The sequence below is a fragment of the Podarcis pityusensis genome (assembly GCF_964106645.2).
Source record: "Podarcis pityusensis genome assembly, chromosome: 10".
NCBI lineage: Eukaryota > Metazoa > Chordata > Lepidosauria > Squamata > Lacertidae > Podarcis > Podarcis pityusensis.
The window spans coordinates 10,720,915-10,737,943 of NC_138035.1; the positions used below are offsets into that span (position 1 = coordinate 10,720,915).

Genomic DNA, 17,029 nt, shown 5'->3' on the forward strand with positions numbered 1-17,029 from the left:
GTTGGAGAGTTTTGTCTTTGGGCCTGACCTAATCCAACACACATTTCCGTGAAAAACAATTACCACTTTGTTGAATTTGATTTCAATTTACACACCATCATAAAATCAGGAATGGATGATAAATCCACCAGTTTGAAATGAAACTGTCTTCTACGTAGATGTCTGTTTCCTTTCCAAATAACAACCTCATCTTGAAACATATTTACTCTAACACACCTGCCTCTATTCTGTTTATTGACTACAACTGAGAATTTGCTTCCAAGTAAGTAGATTAATTTTTAAAACATGGAGAGGGGGAGGAAAACCTCAGACTGCTTTTTAAAAAAATAAAATAAAATCAAGTATTAGGTTTATGTAAATTTCCCACTGTATTTTCAATAATATCAACAAAATATTCTTAAGGCAAAAGATCTGGTATCTGGACCTATTAGATTGTTGTTGGAATATGCTTTGCAACTTGAATGCATCAATTTTATGTAGCAATTCAAACTTTTGCCTCTTGTTTTCTCCCTTCTCTGCTGCTGTCTTTCGCTTCAGTACTGGGGTAACACTCCCTCTGGGATTATGTCGTGTGTGAACCTATTTATGAGAACTAAGGAAGTCCAGGCCTGGGGAGGGAGGGCAAACGCAGCTCTCTAGATCTCTCTAAACCTCTGTTGAGCTCTCCCCAGCCCATATCCCTCACTGGTCCTTACCAGCACCACTTCTGACTCTCCATGAATGCTTTTGACTGCATGGAATGTGGCTCTGAACTCTTGAGAATGCCCTTTTGAGCCTGGATGGAGAGATGTGTCTGTGTCTCAAAACCTCTGGCTTTTGCATGGCCTATTGGACAAAGGCTCTATCCTCTGTAGCCTCGTTCACCAGTGTCATGTGGCCCTCAGAAGTTTGTATTATGAGGGAATGTGGCCCTTCAGTGAAAAAATGTTCCCCTCAACCACTAAACACTGAGAGAGATTATTTAGCGTTCCCCACAGTGATGTGGGGAAAGGTAGAGGAGCGTCTATGGAAATCCACTAGTCCCACCGGCTAATTTTAGCAACATTATCGCCTTCTAAAAATAACAGCCGAAGGGGTTGAGTGCGAACACAGCACAGGACCCAAATGGGTTCTACTCAGAGAAGACCCACTCAGATTAATAGACTTAAGTTAGTCACGTTCATTGATGTTGACGGGCCTATTCTGAGCATGAGTCATGTTGGAGACAAGACACAATCCCCCATCACATTTGCTCCAAAGTAGTCTATCGGAGACCGCCCTGGAGAGAGGCGGCAATTTGATGCACACTTAATTTGTTAAACTTGTTGGAACTTACTTCTGAGTAGCCCTGTCCTGAATTGCAGTGTCAGTTGGGTCGGTACCATCACCATTCCTCTCCACTTTTGATCTCAGACTTCTATCCTGAGCAGGCTATCCCAGCTATAGAGGCAAAAGAGACATTTGCCCAAGGTAGGACAGCAGGATTTCCACGGCTCCTGCTAAGTAAATGCCACCTCCTCTGAACTGGCAGGACGCAGAGGCTTTCAAGAGCTTGGGTGTGATTAGACTTGCGCTCAAAGCATTGGCATTTGGGTTTGAGAAGGTGGGTGGCAACGCTTCTGTTTTGCACATGGTAGCCAATGCTTCCTCCCTGCAAACCTCAAATCTTGAATCGATCGAGGGATTTCCGTTTTGGGTTGCCAGCAGATCTGTACTCAAGGCATTCCTCGACTGGAGCCCTTGGAGAGCACCCCTTTTGCATGCAGAAGGTCCCAGATTCAGTTCCTAGCATTGGCAGCCAGTCCTGGGAATATCCGTGGTCTGAAATCCTGGAGAGCCGCTGCCTATGGAAAATACTGAGCTAACATTAACATCATCATCATCATCATCATCATCAGCAACAACAATTATTTATTATTTGTACCCCGCCCATCTGGCTGGGTTTCCCCAGCCACTCTGGGCGGCTTCCAACAAAGACCAAAAATACACTAAAATGTCACACATTAAAAACTTCCCTGAACAGGGCTGCCTTCAGATGTCTTCTGAATGTCAGGTAGTTGTTTCTCTCTTTGACATCTGATGGGAGGGCGTTCCACAGGGTGGGCGCCACTGCCGAGAAGGCCCACTACCTGGTTCCCTGTAACTTTGCTTCTTGCAATGAGGGAACCACCGGAAGGCCCTCGGCGCTGGACCTCAGCATCCAGGCAGAACGATGGGGTGAACGATGGGGTGGAGACGCTCCTTCAGGTATACTGGGCCGAGGCTTTAAAGGTCAGCACCAACACTTTGAATTGTGCTCGGAAACGTACTGGGAGCCAAACTAGGTCTTTCAAGACAGGTGTTATGTGGTCTTGGCGGCCACCCCCAGTCACCAGTCTAGCTACCGCATTCTGGATTAGTTGTAGTTTCCGGGTCACCTTCAAAGGTAGCCCCACGTAGAGCGTAGTGCAGTAGTCCAAGCGGGAGATAACCAGAGCATGCACCACTCTGGCGAGACAGTCTGCGGGCAGATAGGGTCTCAGCCTGTGTACCAGATGGAGCTGGTAGACAGCCGCCCTGGATACAGAATGGACCTGCGCCTCCATGGACAGCTGTGAGTCCAAAATGACTCCCAGCTAGATGGACTATTGGCCCGACTCTGTTGCAACTGAGCCCATCTGACTCACGGGTCCCTAAGCTGTCCCACCACCCTACCTCCTTTGGGGAGACGTTGGCTAATGGGGATCTGCTTTTGTCTTTCTGTCCTAGCAGGTGGCCAGGTGTGCCGTCCGCCATTGCTGCATGGTTCTCTCCCTTGGCTGGATGGGAGCAAGGCTTTGGGAAGCCACCACAGCACCGCCCCATGGAACCTCAGCCCCTTCTCCAAGACCCCCATCCACCACAGCTCGCCTGGACCTCTCTCCGTCTACCCTCCGGCATCCTCCTCCACTTTGTCTGCGGGCCACTCCAGCCCACACCTCTTCACCTTCCCGCCGACCCCTCCCAAAGATGTCTCCCCGGACCCCTCCATCTCCACCCCAGGCTCCACTGGGTCCAGCCGGCAAGAGGAAAAAGAGTGCATTAAGTACCAGGTGTCTCTGGCTGAAACCATGAAGCTGGAGTCTTCTCATTCCCGAAGCAGCATGGCCTCATTAGGAGGGGCCTCTTCCTCAGCTCATCACCCCATCTCCACTTACCCTTCCTACGTCCCTGAATACGGCTCTGGACTTTTCCCTCCCAGCAGCCTGCTGGGGGGATCGCCGACCGGTTTCGGGTGCAAATCCAGACCAAAAGCACGTTCCAGCACAGGTAGGGTCCTTGACGGATTCTTAAAATGCTTCTGTTTCAGGTTCAGGAAAGACTTTTCTTAATTAAAAAATGAGCACAGGTTAAGGACTGGGAGGAATAATCATATGGGAAGAAGGGGGGTTGTATGGGTTTTCAGCTGCAAATTCAGACCAAAGAGCTTCCAGTACAGGAAAGGTGCTAAATGGATGACCAGTTAGAAGCCAACTCTTGTTTTATTTTTAAAAAGAAGCTGAGGATCGTTATAAGCAGAAAGCAAACTCTGGCACTGCAAAGGTCAACAAAGGGATCAAGCAGATACCACAGAACCTTTCTTCCTAAAACACTGTTGCATTCCGCAACAGTTGCAATATTTTGCTCTTCCTTGAGAAAGATCAGAACAAGCTAAGGTGACTTTCCTTCTGGTCTCCCAGTCAGGGCTTGACCAAAGGTGGGGTGGGTTAGCTTTAACAATGTGACAAGAGCCCCAGGTTCTCCCAGGCTACTCACTATTCACTCTGTCCATTTGCACATGAGAAACTCAATTGATTTTTAATGGGGATCATTTACCAGAAGAGGGAATCTTGAACGTGATTCCAGGAAACTCAGCGGGCCAACTAATTTTTGATATTTGCAGGGCTTATGCACTTTCTCCGTTTTATACACAGAGATATTTGATTTTATATCGGTTCCTCTGGCATTTAGAGAGACAATTCTCTTTGGCTAGGGATCCCAATTTCACCGTTTGCAAAATGGTTAAACCAAACTATGCTGGTTTAACTACATTATGTCAATTTCGACTTCCTTTTCTTCCCCCAGTTGTTATTTTTTCTGAATATAAAGTGGATTGGATTCTCCCCCTCCCACAGCAAAGGGCCGTTAACGCTTACTGAAATGTAGGTCCTATTGATTTCAATAGAACTTACTTCCGAGTAAGTGCACTTGGAATCCTTGCTGAAATTGATTGAAATGCCAGTTTTCTTGGCTTGACATGAGTTGCCCCAGATTTTATAAACCCTATTTTGAGCATGTTTGTTTAGGGAGCTGGTGAAGCAAACTTTGTTGATTTTGACGAAATGTTCGTCTGAGACAAAGTTCTTACAATTGCATTGCTCTGGAGTTGCATGAAATTAATTGGATCCATGTCTGAATAAACATGTTGGATAGGTGATTCAGCTTTCTCCTTATTATCACATGTGCTAAACCTCACTCACTTATACCACCCCACTCCTAGGTTCAGAAAGATTTGTACAAGGTGGTAGTGATTAAAAATGTTTTCCATACTCTACAGGTCAGTCCTTTCCCTTCCTTTTTGATTTTTGCCTCATGGGAGAGAGGAGCAAAGAGTTGAATCAGATCTAAGCTGAAACATCACTTCCAGCCCCACACATTCAACAAGTGGGGCAGTCCTGATGTTCATGGGAGGGGGCTAATCCCAAATTCTCTAGAGCCAAATATAGCATAGGACCAGGGGTCAGCAAACTTTTTCAGCAGGGGGCCCGTCCACTGTCCCTCAGACCTTGTGGGAGGCTGGACTATATTTTGGGGGAAAAATATGAATGAATTCCTATGCCCCACAAATAACCCAGAGATGTGTTTTAAATAAAAGCACACATTCTGCTCATGTAAAAACACCAGGCAGGCCCCACAAATTACCCAGAGATGCGTTTTAAATAAAAGCACACATTCTGCTCATGTAAAAACACCAGGCAGGCCCCACAAATTACCCAGAGATGCGTTTTAAATAAAAGCACACATTCTGCTCATGTAAAAACACCAGGCAGCCCCCACAAATTACCCGGAGATGCATTTAAAATAAAAGGACACATTCTACTCATGTAAAAACACGCTGATTCCTGGACCGTCTGTAGGCCGGATTTAGAAGGCAATTGGACCGGATCCGGCCCCTGGGCCTTTAGTTTGCCTACCCATGGCATAGGACATCACCCCACTCTGATGGGTGATTAAGGATCAATGCACCCATTTAATGCAGAGATTTCACTCCTATCTAATGGACTCCATTTTCACACCTCCACAAATGGCTGTTCAGCCACATATACACACTTTTTGGCTGGGCGTTCCTGCGCTGTGAACATTCAGTGAAACAGATAGGACAGTGAAACTTGAGAGAGAGAATGTGGAATAGATACCGGGGATGGGGAACTTTGAGATGTTGTTAGACTACAACTCCTATTATCCTTGACCATTGGGTATGGTGGCTGGGGCTGACGGGAGCTGGAGTTCAGCAACATCTGGCAAGCCACAAGTTTCCCATCCTTGTTACATTCAATATGCTTGCCAACTTTTTAGCTTGGCTCGGTAGCTGACCCCTTTTAGCTGCAGTAGACATTAGGAGAGGCTCACGTTTATCCACTATTTTGAATGGTGTTAACTGGTTGGCAAAGGCACAAGAGCAAACCAGGCCAGTGTATTTTTCCAGTCAGTTGGCAATCTGTAAGAGTCTGATTATGCATTTGTCCAGCAGCCCTAATCCACTTACGGATTAAAACAGCAATTGCTTTGGCTGTTTTAGCTGAAATTGACATACCAGGTGGAACTTTGACACATGATTCTAAGCCATGGTTTAAGCCATGGATGAACAAACCATAGGTTAACTTGTTTTATTTATTTATTAGATTTATATACCAACCTTTCACCAAAAGATCTCAGGGCGGTTCACACGATAAAAACATGATATAAAAGCACAAATAAACCATGAGTTCTCCCCACAAACAAACCATGGCTTGCTTCTTCAAAGTTTGTTTTGTTTTCCAGCTGCTGCTCCTGCCTCATGCCTTTGCAGTGTGGTGAGAGTGGGGGAGATAAAACAAACCGAAGTTAAGGAAGGCTAGTGGTTTTACATGGAATCCACCATGGTTCAAAAGCCTACAATAAACCATGGCCTCAGATTGTGGTTTCTTACCAGTAAACAAACCATGGTTAAGCTGCTGAGCAGGATTCACGTGTAACACTAAGACATGGTTTAATAAACCGTAAATTAACAAACTCCCATTTAGCATATGTGTAAACCAGGCGGTTTGCTTTTCCTCTGCTGTTTTTTTCCCAAGGACTCTTTTCTTTGTAAGCAGACACGCAAAACCAGAATGCACGATTCATTCATTCCTCTTGCTCCTGTGTAAGCCTCATTCCCAACCTGCTTGCTAAACTTAGAAACTCATTTTAATTCACTTGAAGCTACCTGCTGCTAATTTGAACATTTCTGGAAAGCTGGTTTTTACATGCACAGAGAGAGAATGTGTGTGTGTGTGTGTGTGTGTGTGTGTGTGGTGTTGTTGGGGGACCACAAAAACCTAATGTGTTCCGGAAATGTTATTTATTGGTTCAGTGACTTTCTTATGCAGAGAAAAAAACTGGATAGGACTGTGTTCACTTTCCCCACTCAAAAGTCTCTCTCTGCACTTCCCCCAATTCTTTTCCCAGATCCCAGGAGCGAGTTTATTTTAAGTTGGTTTCTTTTTTTTCTTTCTGTTGGGGGTGGGAGGGGGAGAAGGGGAACTACCTAAGAAAAGAGGGAAGTTTTGTTTAGACTGCCTGATCTGGGTCTGTCTCCAAAATATTTCATAATCCATAGGCTATATAGTGAAAGAAAGCAAATTCGCCCAGGGAGGCAGTAGTGCTCAGCACAATTTATAGAAAGTGTATTTTAGCAGGCCTTTGGGACTTGCTTGCAAGTAAATGGCCATGATCCACAGCAGAATTATATGCAGTTTTTTTTTGGTGCAGTCCTGAGCATCCTTGTTCAGGAGTCAGTTACTCTTTAATAAGTGTGAGTGAGACCTCAGCTTCAAGTCTGTTGATTTTTGTGTGGACATCCTTACGTTGTGCTGTGTTCAGAATCCAGGCCTGCCAACTTTTTAACCACCCTCTGCCATTGTGGTTTCAACAAGAAGCTTGGATCTGCAGCTGCTGGCTGATCACCATGTTTATCTCCCTGCTGTGAAAAGCTAGACCAGTAGATCAAGCTGCTGTTAAGTGCAGAAGAGCAGGACACTTGGCAACACTAACTTCTGTTTTGTGATTCCTCCCCTGCCCTCCATCTTTGTACTAAAATCTTGGAAATATGCACCAAAATCAGTGGGGCTGGTCTCGGAATGAATGCCTTTAGGTTCCAGGCAGTTTGCATATTAAACAAAGATCAAAATAAGTCGCTCCCTCACCTTTCCCCTATTCCTCCCCCCACGTTCTTCCTTTCCTCATTGAGACTCCTGCAAGTAGATGTTGTCCAGTGTGAGTCAGATCAGTTTTCAGGGTTTTTCCAGGGTGACATTTACTCTGACTGTCTGAGCAGGGACTGTCTCTATTTAGCTGATATGTTTTAGCTAATCCAATTATTTTCAGACGGCTGCACGCGACAGTTACATTGTTTATCCAGCGCCAGGAACTTTAATAGAGTCCGGATGCGGTTAACAGTGACAAAAAGAAAGAAAGAAGTAAATGCAGAACTGCCTCTTTCTGTATATGCAAGCAGACTGGGTGTGTGTTTGTATGAGAGAGAGAAAGAAAGAAAGAAAGAAAGAAAGAAAGAAAGAAAGAAAGAAAGAAAGAAAGAAAGCAGAAGAGAATGAAAACTCAGATCTCCTGCCTTTCGGACTTCTAGCAGCAGACCTCTGCACCTTTAACAACTGCCATGTCAGGCAGAAAAGGGAGAGAAGAGGCGTTCTCCACTGCTACTACAATCACAGCCATCATGGGTAATTTCGCAGAACTGTAGCGTTGGAAGGGACCACCATGATCATCTAGTCCAACCCCCTGCAGCGCAGGAGTCTTTTGCCCGACGTGGGGCTCAAACCCACGATGCCAAGATTAAGAGTCGCATGCTCTACCAACTGAGCTATCCATGTCATTGTGGTCCAGGGGAGGGCCATAGAGCACCTGCTTTGCTTGCAGAAGACTCCAGGTTCAATCCCTGGCAGGTAGGGCTGGGAGCATCCTGCCTCCTTGAAATCCCTGGAGAGCTGATCAGTGTAGAAGCCATTGTGCTGGATGAGCTGACGGTCTGATCCAGTATAAGACAGCTGCCTTTCCAGGGTTATTATGGGTAAGGGCCATAGTTCAGGGGTAGAGCATGTTGAAGGTCCCACGTAAGGCTTGAGAGCCACTGCCATTTAGTGCAGATAATACTGAGGCAGCTTCTTATGCTCCTGTGTCCCATGGATGATGTTTCCAGGGCCTACTGAGCTGAGATCCTGGGTGTAATTTCTAACCCACCCTCTTCTAGTCCTTAGGAGACCAGTGAGAAGGTGGGCGAAGGACCACAGGAGTTAGAACGGTCTGGTCTCCCTGTTGTGTTGTACTGAGTGTGCAGGGAATGTGCAGGCTGCACGTGATGGGTTGAGATGGCTCTCTTTTTTATCTTCTCTTTTTTGCCCAGGGACCCACACAGACACGGAGTGGCCTTGGCTGTGAGTCTTCAGTGCTGAACACACTTGGGAAGTAGTGCTATGGGAACCAGTGGGATTTTTTGCCAAGTGGAAGGGTTTAAGATCAGGGTGCTTTGGATGCTACAAATGAGGTGTGTGTGTGTGTGTGTGTGTGTGTGTGTGTGTGTGTGTTGGCTTCCCATTGGCTATTGTTGTAGACTACCCAGGTCTTTTGCTTGCTCCACTGGGTCTTCTTAGGTCCTTGGTGATGGACAAGAAAGATGGTCTTCTTCTTCTTCTTCTTCTTCTTCTTCTTCTTCTTCTTCTTCTTCTTCTTCTTCTTCTTCTTCTTCTTCTCTCTCCTCCTCCTCCTCCTCCTCCTCCTCCTCCTCCTCCTCCTCCTCTCTGCCTAGGGAAGGCCTGTAGCTCCATGGTAGAGCATCCAGGTTGCATGTGAAGGGTTCCAGGTTCGAATTCTTAGCATCATCTCCAGGTAGGGCTAGGAATGTCCCCTATGCAAGACCCCACCAAGCCACTGCCACTCAGTGTGGACCATACTGTGCTAAATGGACTCAAGGCAACTTCCTCTGTTTCCGTGCAGAAGGATGTTAAGATATATGGAACTGCCTTATTATTCTGTATTCTATCACTGGTCCATCTAGCCACCAAACTGCCCACTGAGCAGGCTGAAGGTAGGTTTAGATCTGCAGAGCCAGCTCCAAGTTTGAGTGGGGGCTCATCCTATGTCGGTGGGCTTGCTTCAGTCTGGCGGCGGCGGCGGCAGCAGCAGCTGACAGCTCTGTCTGGGAGCCACGGCGGAAGTTTCCCACAATGCCTCTGATGTAGCAATAGCTTCTTCTTTTTTGATGATGTTAGGAAAGGGTCTTAGCTCAGTAGCAGACCTTGCATGAAGGAGGTTCAGTCCTAGGCATCTCCAGGTAGAGCTTGGAGGGACAATTGTCTGAAATCCTGGAGAGATAGGTCAGTGCTAGTCAGTGCGGAAAATAGAATAATAGAATTGTAGAGTTGGAAGGGTCCATGAGGACCATCTAGTCCAACCCCCTGCAAGGCAGGAATTCTTTTGCCCAATGTGAGACTCGAACCCACAAGCCTGAGATTAAAAATTTCATGCTCTACCGACTGAGCTATCCCAGGAGGAGGGCAAATACTGAGCAAGATGAACCAATGGTCTGACTCTGTGCAGGGCACCTTCCTGTGTCCCTATGTTCTTTCCATCTGTGTCTGAAAAAGCAGGTAGAAATGGCAAGGAGAAACAAAAGTAGGGTGAGGAGGTCAATATTAGCTTCCCCCATCTGTGCAAAGGGCCTTGGCAGATACCTGCATGAAAGGACTGTGAGCTAAGTCTGGGGACTGCAAACAGATTCCCAAGCTGAGAATGAGCTCTGGGGCACCCAATTCCTTAAATTTAAGTGTGTGTCTTTGCACCTGCCTCTGATTCATGGACCTTGGCACTCTAGCGTAAGACACAAAGTAGGTCTTTCAGGTCTTCCCACTCTCAAAATCTCCAGTCCTGCTCCTGGAGATATTTTCACCTTAGAGGGCAGGGCTGAATCTTGTTGAGGTCGCCAACTTTCTCCTTAGTTGGGATTCCTGTGTTTTGAACGCCTAGGCACTTAGCAGCTGAAACTTTTCTGGGCAGTGAGCTAGGGAAGAAGCATCTTCTGTTCAAAAAATTATCTGCCACGACACCCGATTGCTAAAAGCGCAGGAGCTCTGTCAGAAAAGAAGGTGGCAACCCTAGGCATGCAGAGTCTGGACTGCACCTTCTGCAAGACTTTGGAAAAAGCTTGTAGTATGGAATCATACTTATTATTTTTTTAAAGGCCTAGCTCTTTTCCGCCTTCCTTGCAAAAGTTCCCAAACAACCCGAAAGCCAGACATAACATTGTTGTGTTGCAGAGAGCTGGGTTGAGTTTGGATCTCTGGCTGAGTGGAGGTGAAGGTCCAGAGATGGGAAAGGAAGGAGGCCCAGGCGAGATGGTGATGGAGAGGATCAGGAGAGGTGCCCTGCCTTTTTGGTCTCTGCTGTTGTTCTAGCTGTGTTGTGACTTTCTGGTGCTGTGTCTAACACAGACCAGGAAAAGGAACCAAAGAGGAAACTGCAAGCAGGTGACAGACACCTTTCTGGTTGCGGATCAGACAGACTCAGATAGGGCAGCTGGCTTCAAATGATTGCCTTATCATTGCTGTGTCTCTCTAACCGCCATTCCTCCTATCCTCCCGACATCAAAGAGCCCAGGGCTGCTGCTCTTCTGGGGCAATCTGAGAACAAACGCTGACCACATTTTGCATTCTCGAGTGCTTCAGTTATCGTGCGCTTTGTCTGAGTAGTGCTTACAATAACCTTGCAAGGTGGGACCATTGCTTATTGATTTACAGAAAACATTTCTGTGCCGTGGTCTCACTAAATATGAAACATAAAGCACTGTCAAAAATAAAAAACAGGCAAACCCTGCAAATTGTGTTCACCAGAGAAGCCAAAATAAAAATTAAAAAATGGGATGAGTGTAGGCATTAGGCATCAGTTTTAACTTTTATTCAGGAAAAAAAAACAAACCAAAGGAATGACTGCCTGTTTCTTGCTTTAGGGAAGTTCAGGATTAGGGTGAGATTTGAACGGGGGACTTGCTCACAGACCCAGGTCTGCGGCTGTTCCTAAGATAATATACCTGAGACAGCTTGGATGAGCGCTAAGCACCAAATCAGTGCTAAGGCTTTTCATGGTAGTCCGCTGCAATAAGGGGGGAGTGGAGGGGATTCTCATTTAATTACATTTGGACTCTACTTTTCTCTGTGAAGCTCAAGTTCTCAAACCTCCCCAATTATATTCTCACAGCTGCCCTGTGAGGTAGGTTGGGCTGAGCGATAAGTAGTGCTTTGGGGTCACCCAGAGAACTTCATGAGGATTTAAACGTGGTTTCTTCCCCCCAGTCCTAATCTGACTCACACTATAAATCAGGAATTCTGTTGAGGGTCTGTCAGGGGCTACATGGCTGTGGTGGGCTGGGAACCTTCTATCTCTCTCTCCCCCCTGCCACCCCCTTCTCTATTTCTCTCCCGCCCCTTCTGCCACACTCCTTTCTCCTTAATTCGCTCCCACTTAAAACTAGGCCGTGTTTTCTCAGGCTACAGACTGCCCATCCCACGCTAACTACTACACCACACTGTCTCTCAGAGGAAGCATGAGATGAGTTTCCCATATCCGGCAGCTTCCTATATCCAGACCTTTTGAAAGAGACAGGATTGTTTCCCAGAATGCACACGGGGAGCCCTACGGCACCATTCCCGTCCTACTTGTACTCTACCAAATTATTTCCATTTTACAGAGGAAGAACTGAGGCAGAGCAAGCAAGGGAGCCAGGGGTGTGGTGGTGGCGAAGCCATCGTGATTGGAATGTTTGCATTTTGGCCTCATGGCAGTCTGTGTGGACGCGGCGTCTGCTGGCGGTTAGGCGACCTTCTGGCATTTTATTGGGATGTGGAATCTGCCAGAGGTGATGAGTTGTGGTTCAGACTTCTGCTTTTCCCTCTGCCCTGAGTTTCCTGCTTGTGTGTTTAACAGCAGTCTGAAGCGCAGAGGTGCAAAGGAGATGAAGCTTTTGTCGGCCTGGCGAGTGGTAGTGAAAATTGCAAGCTCCATGGGCTAAAACATTTGTGTGTCAGCTTGCACAATGGAGTCTGCTCCATTAGAGCAGACCAGACACTGCTCTCAGTCTGCTTTCACTTTTTTGCCTCCTTCGCTGCAGCCAGTTTGGGGGAGGATGACATTGACCATCAGATTCTTCCTCCTTTGTCTCCATGTTGCCTTTGCAAAACTCAGTGAACAGGAGGATGGGGACAAAAGTACAGTGGTATCTCTGGTTGTGAACGGGATCCGTTCCGGAGGCCCATTCGCAACGTGAAAAGCCCGCAACCTGAAGCGCCATATCTGCACAGGTGCATGGTGCGATTTGGCGCCTGTGCGCATGCGCGAAGCGTGATTTAGCGCTACTGCGCATGCATGAGCGGCGAAACCTGGAAGTAACCCTTTCTGGTACTTCTGGGTCGCCGTGGGATGCAACCTAAAAAAAGTAACGCGAAGCAAATGTAACATGAGGTATGCCTGTAGAATCAGTTGGTTCTGCCACTCATTGGCTCTGGTTTTAACTAGCACAGGGCCTCCTTGTCTTCTGCTTCACGAATCCTGATGGGATTTGGCCTCCACTGGGGCCAAAGAAAGAAGATGTCTAGATGTCTGGGTAGCTATGCACCCTACTTTACAGAGAACAATCCTCCATTAGAAGACAGACCTCGTTTGGATTGAGTCCTCTGTTTTGGAAGGGCTGTCCAGTTGGTTTAAAGAGGGGGCAGCAGGAACTGCCCATCAGCAGTTAGTACTAGGACTAGGCGATATCTGGTTTTCCACATTGTGACATATCTAAACATCGCGATATACCGATGTATCATGATGGCAGAAATAAAGATTGAGCTAAGTAGTGGCATTGGCTGGTTTCACGGTTTTCAGCACATTGTGATTTTTGCATAGTGTGCAGACACACACATCACGATTCGAGATATGTAGCCAGCTCAAAAATTATGAAACTGATATTGCAGCATCCTGGATAGCTCAGTTGGTTAGAACGTGGTGCTGATAATGGGACAGCTGCATATTCTTGCATTTTGGACTAGTTGATCCTCAGGGTCGGCCCCCCCCCCCCAATTCTGTGATTCTGTGATACGGACGTCAAACTGGTTTTGCACAATATATCGATATATCACCCAGCCCTAGTTAGTACCTGGACAGGTGACAGACTACCTGATCTGTGGTTCCATTCTTACCCAACTATCGTGAGACGCATTGTGGTTCGATGATGAGTACACTTGTTGTTTGTTAATGAGCGTCTGCACATATGCAAATCTGTGTCCTGATTTCTCCCGTTTTCAGTGATGCGTTTCCTCTCCCCCCCCCCCGGCAACGTGAGTGACTCCATCTTAGCAGGCTTTTGTTGTCTGGAATGCTGTGGAATGGCGGTATCCTGAAATGAGGAGCACCTATTATATTCAGGGGTTGGGATGGGTTTAATTGTCTGCGGTTGGCAAGCCTTGAAAACGAGAGGTGCCTCTAAAAATATTCTGGTGGTTCCAAGTACAGAAAACTCAGTAGGCCGGTTCTGTTGTTGGTCAGGTTTGAGGGATTATAGAGCTTTGGGTGGAGAGGGTCCCCAGCATTTCCACGTAGGGCTTGGAAGAGTTTGTGCTCTAGAACCCTGGAGAGCCACTGCTGACCTGTGTAGACAATACTGTGCTAGATGAGCCTAATGGTCTTGGTTCCTTGGCCATCCCCCTCTGTTGGAGTTCAGGGCTATATGCAACACCCCATCACCAATGTAGCCTGCTACGATCCTGTTGCCACTGTTTAAATTAGACTATACTGCCTCTCCACTCTGCTTATGTATATTGGGAGGTGGTGGGCAAATTGTTCTCAGCCTCAGGTGGCAAAATGTGTTGGGCTGAACCCAGTTTGTTCTTTGGAACTGCATGGTCTGATTTTTACTCTCAAGGAAACGGGCATCCGTGCATTTGTTTTGACACCTCTGTGTGCGCTAGGAAACCTCAACTCCAGGACAACCCTCCTCTCTTTATGCACCCAGTACTTTTCCATTTCTGAAAAGTAGCTCTGTAGCACTCTGCAAACAGCAGTGGGGAGTTCTGCTGGAGATAGCCAGGGAATCTACACTTCTGTCCCTTAAGTGCAGAACTGTACATTTGTCCCAAACAAATTCCAGGAGGTCCTCTAACCCTCAACATGAGGCCAAAATGCAAACGTTCCAACCACGATGGCTTTGCCACCGCCACACCCGTGGCTCCCTTGCTTGCTGTGCCTCAGTTCTTCCTCTGTAAAATGGGGATAATTTGGTAGAGTACAAGTAGGACGGGAATGATGCAGCAGGGTTGACAGCATGCATTCTGGGAAATCACGCTGTCTCCTTCAAAAGCCCTGGATACAGGGAGCTACTGCAGCTTGGCTCACCTGTCCCCTCCTCTGAGAGACAGTGTGGTGTAATGGCTCGCATGGTGTGGACAGTCTGTAAGCCTGAGGAAACTCAGCCTAGTTTCACGTGTGAGGGAAAGAGGCAGAAAGGAGAGAGATAGAAACTGAGAAGGGGGTGGCAGGAGAAGGGAAGAACGAAGGGGTGGCGGGGGGGGGGAGATGGTGCCACTGCCATTCAGCCCCTGACAGATTCTGATCCAGAGAGTGTGGCCCTCAACAAAAGAACAATTCTGCGCTGCTGATTTAAGAATGTAAGTCAGACTAGGACTGGGGGGACGACTGGGTCTAAGTGACAGCCCTTAAGATATTTGAAGATGGCTCTCAGTCTCCACTTTGCCAGGCTAACCGCACACAGCTCCTTTAAGCGTTCCTCGTAAGGTTTAGTTTCCAGACCCTTGATCAACTTGGTTGCCCTCCTCTGCACACGTTCCAGCTTGTCAACATCCTTCTGTAATTGTGGTGCCCAGAATTGGACACAGTATTCTAAGGCAGAATAGAGTGGGACTATGACTTCCCTTGATCTGGACACTATACTTCTGTTGAGGCAGCCTAGAATAGCTTTAGGTTTTTTTTGCTGCTGCATCACACTGTTGACTCATGTTAAGCTTGTGGTCCACTAAGACCCGTAGATCCTTTTCACATGTACTGCTAGTAAGCCAGGTGTCGCCCACCCTATATTTGTGCATCTGGTCCTTCTTGCCTAAGGGCAGAACTATCCCTCTGTCCCTATTGAAATTCATTTTGTTAGCTTGTGCTTAACCTTGGATTAGAGGGATGGTTTTCTGATTAGAGGATGGTGTCTCCAGCAAATCTGGCTCGAGAAATCAGGTGTGGTTTTATGAATGGTTTCTTGGGCAGAAAGCAAAACAACTGAGGGGCTGGGGATTCCGGGTTCAGTGACCATCTGGCTAAGTAACTGCAGCAGTGATCCTTCAAAACCCAGCTTCCCAAAATTGAACCTGGGCATAGCTGCTGTTTGTGGAAAGACATACCTTCGTTGAACAGGTAGATTAGTCTGTCTGGGAATGATGGTTTACTCAATTGAAAGCACCCACGAATTGACTCATTTGGCTGAATGAGTCCCTTGCCAGCAGGGGCACGTTTGTCATAAGAGGAAACTGAATCACCTGCTAATATTCATAAGTGCTGTTATAACTGGGTGGAGGGCAGGATTGCATCAAAGAAGAGGCAGATCTAGGCTGGATCTAAGGAGGTTGCTTTGCTTCTGTTTATCTAGGTCAAATAAGAGATCAATGTAATAATTAAAACAGGATTGTCGAACATGCAGTTCGATTTCACTTGGAAGCAAGCCTGCCTTACCAGCTTCCTCGCCCAGAATTTATGTCTGCGCCTTTAATTTCTCCAGGATGCTCAGATGGGAAGCATTCATCTACCTTCTTGCCCATGTTTTCCCAGGCTGAGAGAGCACAGTCTTCCTCATCCTTGCAGGGCTTCCCAAACTTGGGCTTCCGCAGCTGTTTTTGGACTACAGTTCCCATCATCCCTGACCACTGGTCCTGCTAGCTAGGGATGATGGGATTTGTAGTCCAAAAACAGCTGGAGACTCAAGTTTGGGAAACACTGGTTAAGAACATAAGATGAGCCTTCTGGATCAGGCCAATGGTTCCTCTAGTTCAGGATCCTGTACTCACAGTGGCCGACCAGATGCCTTTGGGAAACCAGCAAGTTGTACACAATAGCAGGTGTAACTGGAGTTGGTGGTTCTTAGGTAGGGTGCTGTCAACTGAAAAAAGAAAAACTGTCCTTAATCCTGGGTCTTCAAGAGCAACTTCAACTTATTCCTGCATTGCAGGGGGTTGGACTAGATGACCCGTGGGGTCCCTTCCAACTCTACGATTTTATCGTTCTGCAAACTTGCTCTGCCTGCATTCTCAGCATGCTGTAAAAAGCTGGTTTCTCTGGAGATAAAGCTTTAATTAAAAAAAAGGGGATGGCAGGCCAGCCTGTTCTTAGGGGAAGAAGGAAGCAAGGTGGATATCCAGTTTTATTCATTGGGGGATATTAATTAGGAATTTTATTTACTTGATTACATTTATCCCCCTCCCCATTTTTATCCTCACGACAACCCTGTGAGGCAGGTTGGATCGAGAAAAAGGAACTGGCCCCAAGTCACACAGTGAGCTTTGTGGCTGAGTGGGGATTTGACCCGGGTTTCTCCGGGCTGAGCCTGACCCTCTGATCACACCGGGGGTTATTCGCACATTACATTCAACACGTGCGCAATCTGCGATCCCGCTGTCAAGGTGTGTACTCGCGTAGCTGTTCACATGTAACACCCAACACCTGTGCAGTATGTGTGCCTGTTTACACAATATACAAATCAAGGGGTGTA

The 17,029-nt window shown here is 47.0% G+C and overlaps 1 protein-coding gene across 11 annotated transcripts in view; it reads left to right on the top strand.

Moving 5' to 3' along the window:
• Nucleotides 1–17,029, top strand: part of GATA3 (GATA binding protein 3) — a 76,186-nt gene that overhangs the window by 25,795 nt on the left and 33,362 nt on the right. For 8 of the 11 annotated variants that reach the window (XM_081023073.1, XM_081023074.1, XM_081023076.1 and 5 more), the window contains exon 3: nucleotides 2,728–3,267. In XM_081023073.1, coding sequence (XP_080879199.1) covers nucleotides 2,728–3,267 — 540 coding nt within the window. The remainder of the gene's footprint in view (nucleotides 1–2,727; nucleotides 3,268–17,029) is intronic. The other 3 variants (XM_081023075.1, XM_081023079.1, XM_081023078.1) reach the window with 1 other exon arrangement.